At 45.8% G+C, this 11,682-nt stretch overlaps 1 protein-coding gene across 1 annotated transcript in view; it reads right to left on the reverse strand.

Annotated features, from left to right (window-relative positions):
- The window catches only part of LOC124015504 (periostin-like), a gene marked incomplete at its 5' end in the record, with an annotated part of 36,761 nt that overhangs the window by 23,133 nt on the left and 1,946 nt on the right, over positions 1 to 11,682 (reverse strand). Inside the window, 4 exon segments of the mRNA XM_046330751.1 lie at positions 5,011 to 5,141; positions 5,519 to 5,649; positions 6,207 to 6,343; positions 11,299 to 11,447. Coding sequence (XP_046186707.1) covers positions 5,011 to 5,141; positions 5,519 to 5,649; positions 6,207 to 6,343; positions 11,299 to 11,447 — 548 coding nt within the window.

The following is an 11,682-nucleotide window of genomic DNA, read 5'->3' on the forward strand; positions in this document are numbered from 1 at the left end:
TCTGATAGAGCTCCAGAGTTCCTCTGTGGAGATGGGAAAACTTTCCAGAAGGACAACCATCTCTGCAGCACTCCACCAATCAGGCCTTTTCGGTAGAGTGGCCAGACGGAAGCCACTCCTCAGTAAAAGCCACATGACACCGCTTAGAGTTTGCAAAAAGGCTCCTAAAGGACTCTCAGACCATGAGAAACAAGATGTTCTGGTCTGATGAAATCAAGATTGAACTCTTTGGCCTGAATGCCAAGCGTCACATCTGGAGGAAACCTGGCACTATCCCTACGGTGAAGCATGGTGGTGGCAGCATCATGCTGTGGGGATGTTTTTAAATGGCAAGGACTGAGAGACTAGTCAGGATCAAGGGAAATAAGAACAGAGCAAAGCACATTGATATCCTTGATGAAAACCTGCTCCAGTGCACTCAGGACCTCAGACTGGGGTGAAGGTTCACCTTCCAACAGGACAACCAGCCTAAGCACACAGCCAAGACAACGCAGGAATGGCTTCAGGACAAGTCTCTGAATGTCCTTGAGTAGCCCAGCCAGAGCCCAGACTTGAACCCGAGCCAACATCTCTGGAGAGACCTGAAACTAGCTGTGCAGCGATGCTCCCCATCCAACCTGACAGAGCTTGAGAGGATCTGCAGAGAAGAATGGGAGAAACTCTGCAAATACAGGTGTGCCAATCTGGTAGCGTCAAACCCAAGAAGACTGGAGGCTGTAACAGCTGCCAAAAGTGCTTCAACAAAGTACTGAGTAAATGATTTGATTATTTATGTAAATGTTATATTTAATTTCTTTGTTTTAAAAAAAAATACATTTTCAAACAATTCTATAAACCTGTTTTCACTTTGTCATTATGTGGTATTGTGATGTCATTATGGGGTATTGTGATGTCATTATGGGGTATTGTGATGTCATTATGGGGTATTGTGATGTCATTATGGGGTATTGTGATGTCATTATGGGGTATTGTGATGTCATTATGGGGTATTGTGATATCATTAGGGGGTATTGTGATGTCATTATGGGGTATTGTGATGTCATTATGGGGTATTGTGATGTCATTATGGGGTAGTGTGATGTCATTATGGGGTATTGTGATGTCATTATGGGGTATTGTGATGTCATTATGGGGTATTGTGATGTCATTATGGGGTATTGTGATGTCATTATGGGGTATTGTGATGTCATTATGTGGTATTGTGATGTCATTATGGGGTATTGTGATGTCATTATGTGGTATTGTGATGTCATTATGGGGTATTGTGATGTCATTATGGGGTATTGTGATGTCATTATGGGGTATTGTGATGTCATTATGTGGTATTGTGATGTCATTATGGGGTATTGTGATATCATTAGGGGGTATTGTGATATCATTAGGGGGTATTGTGATGTCATTAGGGGGTATTGTGATGTCATTATGGGGTATTGTGATGTCATTATGGGGTATTGTGATGACATTATGTGGTAGTGTGATGTCATTATGGGGTATTGTGATGTCATTATGGGGTATTGTGATGTCATTATGTGGTATTGTGATGTCATTATGGGGTATTGTGATGTCATTATGGGGTATTGTGATGTCATTATGGGGTATTGTGATGTCATTATGGGGTATTGTGATGTCATTATGGGGTATTGTGATGTCATTATGTGGTATTGTGATGTCATTATGGGGTATTGTGATGTCATTATGGGGTATTGTGATGTCATTATGGGTATTGTGATGTCATTATGGGGTATTGTGATGTCATTATGGGGTATTGTGATGTCATTATGGGGTATTGTGATGTCATTATGGGGTATTGTGATGTCATTATGGGGTATTGTGATGTCATTATGGGGTATTGTGATGTCATTATGTGGTATTGTGTGTAGATGGATGAAGGAAACAAACAGTTGAAACCATTTTAGAATGAGGAGCATTTCTTTTAGAATAAGGCTGTAACGTAACAAAATGTGTAAAAAGTCAAGGAGTTTGTATACTATCTGAATGTAAGAGCTCATGTAAGTCTTGTTACTGGAACCCTTGGCTTGTGGTAATGAAGGGTGTTTCCTAATGGATAACGATGTAATCGCAGACAGTAATGAGAGGAAATGCTGCCTACTAAGTTTCCGTCTGCTCTGCCTCTGGGACTACCTCAGAGCAGTGTTGTTTTCGAGACCACCTAAATAAAGTCAGAGTTAAGACCAAGACCAGGGGGGTGAGACTGAGTCAAGACGGAGACAAGGGGACCAAGACCGGGGTTGAGACTGAGTCGGAGACAAGGGGAGACGGAGACAAGGGGACCAAGACCGGGGGGTTGAGAGACAAGGGGACCAAGACCGGGGGTTGAGACTGAGTCGAGACAGAGACAGAGGGGACCAAGACAAGGGGACCAAGACCGGGGGTTGAGACTGAGTCGAGACGGAGACAAGGGGACCAAGACCGGGGGGGTTGAGACTGAGTCGAGACGGAGACAAGGGGACCAAGACCGGGGGGGTTGAGACTGAGTCGAGACGGAGACAAGGGGACCAAGACCGGGGGGGTTGAGACTGAGTCGAGACGGAGACAAGGGGACCAAGACAGACACCAGAGGAATGCGAGTCCAATTCAAGACTATAATTGTAATTTTGTCAAATTATCACGATCATCAGAGTTCAAAATGTGCTCCTGTGTTCATATTTCATACAGATTCTTTAGACATTCAGATGCTGATGGAAAATAGAGCCACTCTACAAATGATTACTAACCCAAACACAGTGGGGAACAATGCGCCATCGGCTAACGATTTATTAAATAATTATTATAATAATATAATTATAATGATCATTATATTATTATTTGTATTGATGTTCTGATTTAATCTCTTTAGTTTTTGTTGGAAAGGAAAGTGTTAACACTGAAGAGAAAAAATATCCAATCAGGATTTTTCTTCGCTGGTCTCTGGGGAGATAAATCTAGTCAACCATTGGCTCGGCCATCAGATGCTAAATAAAGGCATCTACCATTCAACTATATTAGGGAAACATTTTGGAGTGACAGTTGGAATCAACCAATCACATTTTGACTTAATGGGTGGGACCGACATGTCACAGTGCAATAGCGAGCTGTAGTTTGCCATAGTCTAGTGTAATATTTGTGTTGTGGAGAAATGACCAGGCAGGAGACGGGAGTACAGTTAGTTTTCGTTTAGTCAAAACCCCTCGTGCTCTACAGTTCCCGGCACCCCAGTGCGCATGTGCATTTCCTATTAGGTGTAGTAACGTAACACTGCCATAATGCATTACTGCTTAGTAACAGCACAGTAACTACTATAAACAGATGTAGATCCCAGATACTACATCTAGCAAGCAGTGTTGCCAACTTAGCGACTTTGTTGCTACATTTAGCAAGTATTCAAGACCACCTCTAGCGACACATTTTCCCAAAAAAATGACAATCGACAAATCTAGCGACTATTTCTGGTGTTATTGGAGACTTTTGGAGACTCTGACGTGAAAGCACGTATCGTTCTTTCTCTTCTCAACGAGCAGCGTGTGCTGGCGTGGGCCCCATCCCCGTCCCAAAGCACTCACAGGCGGCCCAGTCCCTCCCAGCTGCAGTCAGAGCAGGAGATGTTTAACCCTCTGTGTCCAGAATGCAAATGAATCGCGCATGCGGGAAGCCGCCGCTGACTGACCCCGCCCTGACCTACATTCAGCGCAGGGTGAAAATGTAAAAAATAAATATATATATATTTCTTTTTTTTTATGTTATGGTGGCTCTCTCTCCATCGGCTCTATGTGGGGGTGTAGTGGTGGCTCTCTCTCCATTGGCTCTATGTGGGGGTGTAGTGGTGGCTGTCTCTCCATTGGCTCTATGTGGGGGTGTAGTGGTGGCTCTCTCTCCATTGGCTCTATGTGGGGGTATAGTGGTGGCTGTCTCTCCATCGGCTCTATGTGGGGGTGTAGTGGTGGCTCTCTCTCCATTGGCTCTATGTGGGGGTGTAGTGGTGGCTGTCTCTCCATTGGCTCTATGTGGGGGTGTAGTGGTGGCTCTCTCTCCATTGGCTCTATGTGGGGGTGTAGTGGTGGCTCTCTCTCCATTGGCTCTATGTGGGGGTGTAGTGGTGGCTGTCTCTCCATTGGCTCTATGTGGGGGTGTAGTGGTGGCTCTCTCTCCATTGGCTCTATGTGGGGGTGTAGTGGTGGCTCTCTCTCCATTGGCTCTATGTGGGGGTGTAGTGGTGGCTCTCTCTCCATTGGCTCTATGTGGGGGTGTAGTGGTGGCTCTCTCTCCATTGGCTCTATGTGGGGGTATAGTGGTGGCTCTCTCTCCATTGGCTCTATGTGGGGGTGTAGTGGTGGCTCTCTCTCCATTGGCTCTATGTGGGGGTGTAGTGGTGGCTCTCTCTCCATTGGCTCTATGCAGGGGTGTAAGTGGTGGCTGTCTCTCCATCGGCTCTATGCAGGGGTGTAAGTGGTGGCTGTCTCTCCATCGGCTCTATGCCGGGGTGTAAGTGGTGGCTGGAGAAGTGGAATTTAAATGTGACAAAAAGTTCCCAAACGGCGACGGAAAGGCCTTGTGTGAAAAAAATAGATGTTTTCTGTTTATGAGATTTTCTATAGATTTGTCTGATTTTTAATCTCAAACAAGTCCACATCGAGGCTTAAACCTAATTGGAGTGAGCCTGTCAGAATCTCGAACCTGTCAAATCACGAACCTGTCAAAAATCACAACCCTGTCAGAATCACAGCCCTGTCAGAATCTCAGCCCTGTCACCAGTGGAGTGTATTTATGGATGCCAAGGGAATCCAGGCTTTTCCACCCCAAAAAATATTTAAAGAATATTATAATAATAATGTGTCTTCTCTCTGTTTCAGAATTGTCCTTCAATTCACAAGAGGCTGAATGTATCCCACAGGAGAAAGCATCCGTGTGAGCAAAACAGCGGCCCCTCTGTCTCTCTACCTGTAGGCCATCTATCTGATGCTGTCTGGTCCTTATTAAAGTGTGCACTGTATGAGAATGGTTGAGTGTACATACAGACAGCACTTGCAGGTTGTGTCCCTGGATGGTCTTGAGCAGGTTGGTGACCCCACCCTCCAGTCCCCCGTTGATGAAGACGCCGTTACTGAAGTGATACAGGAGGATGGTCCTCAGAGCGTTCACGTCGCCTAATGATGATGTCACACAGGAAAAACAGGAGTTACACAAATATGTATCTCAACAGTGGCTCCCTCTATCACTTCTCCTTTTATGGACTGGACAGGTAGAAACGAATATGTATCTCAACAGTGGCTCCCTCTATCACTTCTCCTTTTATGAACTGAACTCAAAGAACTGGACAGGTAGAAACACAGTAAACTCAAAGAACTGGACAGGTGGAAAAGCAGTAAACTCAAAGAACTGGACAGGTGGGAGCACTGAATTCTCCAACAGGTACAGGCATCCTCTACATTGCTGGTTCCTGTCCTATGTTGTAAAGTGGATGAAGAATGAAAGAAGATTGCTAACAAGATTGAAGGATGGGAAAGAGAGACGGACTACTAACTGGCCAGCAGGGTGATGTCCCGTTCTGTGATCCCGTCGAAGGCTTCATCTGTGGGTGCGAAAACGGTGTAGGATCCCTCCTGTTTCAACAGCTCTGTCAGACCTGCACTCTTCATCAGAGACAGGAAGATACTACAGACAGATACATAGAGATAGAGAAACCAATCACTCAACCAATCAACCAATCACTCAATAAATCAATAATCCAATCAATCAATTAGTTAATGACTCAATCAAATCCTTGAGAGCACAGAGAGAAACAGTGAGTCTTTAGTTCAATAAAGTCTTGAAAATCTTTGTCTTAATGGAACAGGCAGATATAACCATGAAGGAATTTTACTTATTTTTTTTGTATTTAAAAAAAAAAAGATATACCATCTATAGATCTATACCAACGGTTTCACCTCAAATTTGAGGTATTATAGACAAACGTCTATTTTTTACCGATTTTCCTTCCTAATTCATTCTTTATTAAAAAAAAACAAGTTTTTACATTTTGTTTGCAGAAAATAGGTATTTATTATAAATTTGAAGGACCTGAAACGTCTAATATTGACATGTAAATTATCTGATCTCCCCGGATATACACCTAACAACGTATCACACAAATCTTTCATTGATACCAATAGTCCCGAGTCTCAAGATGTGACCACACTGTCAAATGAAGACATTGGTCTGGATGTCCTTACTTGAAGCGTCCATCTGCCATGAGAACCTTGTAGATGGTGGTCTGAGCTGGTTTGATGAGAGACCTCATCAGGTGAAGGGCTCCGTTGCTGCCCTCTTTACTGCCTCGCACCATGCAGGAATTCTCAATACACACAGCCTAGAGACGGAGATAGAGACACGTACATCAATCAATATTTTATTTTATTTTATTTTACCTTTATTTTAACTAAGCATGTCAGTTAATAATTTTACCTTGTGAGCTCAGTGATTCGATCTTGCAACCTTTCGGTTACTAGTCCAATGCAATCAATTCTAAACATCCATCCACCCATCCGTCCACCCATTCGTCCATCCACCCACCCGTCCACCCATCTGTCCATCCACACATCCATCCATCCATTCACCCATCCATCCATTCACCCATCCATCCACCCATTCATCTACCCGCCCGCCCGCCGGCCCACCCATCCATCCATTCACCCATCTGTCCACCCATCTGTCCATCCACCCATCCGTCCACCCGTCCACCCATCCATCCATTCATCTACCCGTCCACCCATCCATCCATTCACCCATCCATCCACCCATCCATCCATCCATTCACCCATCCAACCATCCATTCATCTACCCGTCCACCGACCCACCCACCCATCCACCCACCCATCCATCCATTCATCTACCCGTCTCCCCATCCATCCATTCACCCATCCATCCATTCATCTACCCTTCCACCCATCTACCCGTCCACCCATCCACCCACCCACCCACCCACCCACCCACCCACCCACCCACCCACCCATCCATACATCCACCCACCCACCCACCCACCCACCCACCCACCCACCCACCCACCCACCCACCCACCCTTCCATCCATACATCCATCCATCCATCCACCCACCCACCCACCCACCCACCCACCCACCCACCACCCACCCACCCACCCACCCACCCACCCACCCACCCACCCTTCCACCCATCCATCCATCCATACATCCACCCACCCTTCCATCCATCCATACATCCACCCACCCACCCACCCACCCACCCACCCACCCAACCATCCATCCAACCATCCACCCTTCCATCCATCCACTTCCATCCATCCATCCATCCATCCATCCATCCATCCATCCATCCATCCATCCATCCATCCATCCATCCATCCATCCATCCATCCATTTATCCCTCCATCCACCCACCCACCCACCCACCCACCCACCCACCCACCCACCCACCCACCCACCCACCCACCCACCCACCCTTCCATCCATCCATCCATCCATCCATCCATCCATCCATCCATCCACCCATCCTTCCATCCATCCATCCATCCATCCATCCATCCATCCATCCATCCATCCATCCATCCATCCATCCATCCCTTCCATCCATCCACCCACCCACCCACCCATCCATCCATCCACCCACCCACCCACCCACCCACCCACCCACCCACCCACCCACCCACCCACCCACCCACCCACCCTTCCATCCATCCATCCATCCATCCATCCATCCATCCATCCATCCATCCATCCATCCATCCATCCATCCATCCTTCCATCCATCCATCCATCCATCCATCCATCCATCCATCCATCATCCATCCATCCATCCATCTATCCATCCATCCATCCATCCATCCATCCATCCATCCATCTATCTATCTATCTATCTATCTATCTATCTATCTATCTATCTATCTATCCACCCATCCAATGCATTCCAATCTAGAGAGTAAGAGAGAGAGAGATGTATTTTCCGTTTCATACTACAACTACTTGCACATTGTTACAACACATAGCCAGTAATATAACATTTTAAATGTCTATATTATTTTGTGAGTTTTCATGTGTTCCACCTCAAACTGTCATAAACAAATCAGATGAGTATCAGACACCTCAAACTGCTAGCTGCTGTCTAATCAATGCAACATTGACATTATCCCACCCCTGGACAGCCACTATAAAAGTCAAACCTGACAATATCTGCCAATAAATCTCCGGCAATATTGCCCGTGTCTGTCATGTGTGAAAGAGCTGTTCATTTAGTGGTGGCTCTCTCTCCATTGGCTCCCTAAATTGCATTATTTTACTATTGTGATCCTCTAATAAAGGACTAGTAAAGGTCTACCTGTCCTCTAATACAGGACTAGTAAAGGTCTAGTGGTCCTCTACTACAGGACTAGTAAAGACCCAGTGATCCTCTACTACAGGACTAGTAAAGGTCTAGTGGTCCTCTAATACAGGACTAGTAAAGGTCTAGTGGTCCTCTACTACAGGAATAGTAAAGACCCAGTGATCCTCTACTACAGGACTAGTAAAGGTCTAGTGGTCCTCTAATACAGGACTAGTAAAGGTCTAGTGGTCCTCTACTACAGGAATAGTAAAGACCCAGTGATCCTCTACTACAGGACTAGTAAAGGTCTAGTGGTCCTCTAATATAGGACTAGTAAAGGTCTAGTGGTCCTCTACTACAGGAATAGTAAAGACCCAGTGATCCTCTACTACAGGACTAGTAAAGGTCTACCTGTCCTCTAATACAGGACTAGTAAAGGTCTAGTGGTCCTCTACTACAGGAATAGTAAAGGTCTAGTGGTCCTCTACTACAGGTCTACCTGTCCTCTAATACAGGAAGACTACCAGTGATCCTCTACTACAGGACTAGTAAAAGGTCTACCTGTCCTCTAATAGGTCAGGTCCTCTACTACAGGAATAGTAAAGGTCTAGTGGTCCTCTACTACAGGAATAGTAAAGTCCAGTGGTCCTCTACTACAGGACTAGTAAAGGTCCAGTGATCCTCTAATACAGGACTAGTAAAGACCCAGTGGTCCTCTAATGGTCCTTCTGTAGCTCAGTTGGTAGAGCATGGCGCTTGTAACGCCAGGGTAGTGGGTTCGATTCCCGGGACCACCCATACGTAGAATGTATGCACACATGACTGTAAGTCGCTTTGGATAAAAGCGTCTGCTAAATGGCATATATTATTATTATTATTATTATTACTACAGGACTAGTAAAGGTCTACCTGTCCTCTACTATAGGACTAGTAAAGATCTACCTGTCCTCTAATACAGGACTAGTAAAGGTCTAGTGGTCCTCTACTACAGGACTAGTAAAGGTCCAGTGATCCTCTAATACAGGACTAGTAAAGACCCAGTGGTCCTCTACTACAGGACTAGTAAAGGTCTACCTGTCCTCTACTATAGGACTAGTAAAGATCTACCTGTCCTCTAATACAGGACTAGTAAAGGTCTACCTGTCCTCTACTACAGGACTAGTAAAGGTCCATTGATCCTCTACTACAGGACTAGTAATACAGGACTAGCAAATGTCTAGTGGTCCTCTAATACAGGACTAGTAAAGGTCTAGTGGTCCTCTACAGCAGTGTAATGGCTTGGGAGTATAAGCTGTTCAGCAGTGTAATGGCTTGGGAGTAGAAGCTGTTCAGCAGTCTGATGGCTTGGGGGTAGAAGCTGTTCAGCAATCTGATGGCTTGGGGGTAGAAGCTGTTCAGCAGTGTAATGACTTTGGGGTAGAAGCTGTTCAGCAATCTGATGGCTTGGGGGTAGAAGCTGTTCAGCAGTGTAATGGCTTGGGGGTAGAAGCTGTTCAGCAGTCTGATGGCTTGGGGGTAGAAGCTGTTCAGCAGTGTAATGGCTTGGGGGTAGAAGCTGTTCAGCAGTGTAATGGCTTGGGGGGTAGAAGCTGTTCAGCAGTGTAATGGCTTGGGGATAGAATCTGTTCAGGAGTCTTTTGGTCACAGACACTCAGATACCACTTGCCATGCAGTAGCAAAGAGAGTCTATGACTTGGGTGGCTGGATCTTTGACAATTGTTGGGGCTTTCCTCTGACACCACCTGCTATAGAGGTCATGGATGGCAGGGAGTTCTGCCCCCAGTTATATGTACTTGGTCGAACACACTACCCTCAGTAGCGCCTTGCGGCCTTGTGAATGTTGACCTGTTTAAAGGTCTCCCTCACATCAGCTGTGGAGAGCATGATCATACAGTCAACTGGAACAGCTGGTGCTCTCATGTATGGTTCAGTGTTGCTTGTCTTGAACTGAGCATAGAAGGCACTTAGCTCGTCTGGTAGGCTCGCATCACTGGGCATTCCGCGGCTGGGTTTCCTTTTGTAATCCGTAATAGTCTGCAAGCCCTACCACATCCGACGAGCATCAGAGTCGGTGTAGTACGATTCAATCTCAGTACTGTTTTAACGCTTTGCCTGTTTGATGGTTCGTCGGAGGTCATTGCCTGTAATCCATGGCTTCTGGTTGGGATATGTACGTACCGGTCACTGTGGTGATGACGTCGTCGATGAGACTTAGTAATGAAGCCGTTGACTGATGTGGTAAACTGCTCAATATTATCGGATGAATCCTGGAACATTTTCCAGTTGCGAATCAGTCCTGAAGTTTAGCATCCGTTTCATTGGACCACTTCTGTGTTGAGTCAAAGGTACTTCCTGTTTGAGTTTCAGCTTGTAAGCAGGAATCAGGAGGGTAGACTTATGGTCCGATTTGCCAAATGGAGAGCGAAGGAGAGCTTTGTATGCGTCTCTGTGTGTGGAGTAAAGGTGCTTGTAGAGGTTTTATCCCTCTAGTTGTAACATGCTGGTAGAAATGAGGTCAAACGGTTTTCCTGCATTAAAATCTCCGGCCGCCTCTGGATAAGCATTTGCTTGCGGCCTTTATACAGCTTATTGAGTGTTGTCTTAGTGCCAGTATCAGTTTGTGGTGGTAAATAGACAGCTATGACAAATCTTGATGAAAACTCTCTTGGTAAATAGTGAGGTCAACAGCTTATCATTCTAACTCATTCGAGCAGAACCTCGAGACGTTAATGTTAGAGATTACGCACCAGCTGTTGATAATAAAGAGACACACACCTCCCACACATCTTACCGGACTGTGCCACACACAAACACACACACACACACACACACACACACACACACACACACACACACACACACACACACACACACACACACACACACACACACACACACACACACACACACACACACACACACACACACACACACACACACACACACACACACACACACACACACACACACACACACACTATCTCCCACTCACAGTGCGGTAGATGAAGACGCGTATTCGTTTTCCAGCGACGGTCTCCAGCAGCTGTCCGTTGTAGAGTTCACTCAGTTTGTGTTTTTGCTTCAGAATGTGGTTCTCCAAGATCACCTTCAACAGGCTCTGGTCTAAAGACATCACCTCATCTGCAACACAATGGGGACATATACAGGAGAGTTAAACCAGATACTAACATACAGATGCCATATCTTCATTTGATCCAGTTTCACTCTAGTCTAGGCCAAGTGCTTAAGTTCCATGCAGAAGTTCCTGGGCTGAGATTATTGGGTTTCAAGCACTAATCGAAAAGGTATTGTTATGTGCTATGTAGATTGAGGAGAGCCAATAGAGCGTACCCACCAGAGAAAGTTGGGTTGAGGG

Source organism: Oncorhynchus gorbuscha, linkage group LG02 (genome assembly GCF_021184085.1).
Source record: "Oncorhynchus gorbuscha isolate QuinsamMale2020 ecotype Even-year linkage group LG02, OgorEven_v1.0, whole genome shotgun sequence".
NCBI classification, from domain to species: Eukaryota; Metazoa; Chordata; class Actinopteri; order Salmoniformes; family Salmonidae; genus Oncorhynchus; species Oncorhynchus gorbuscha.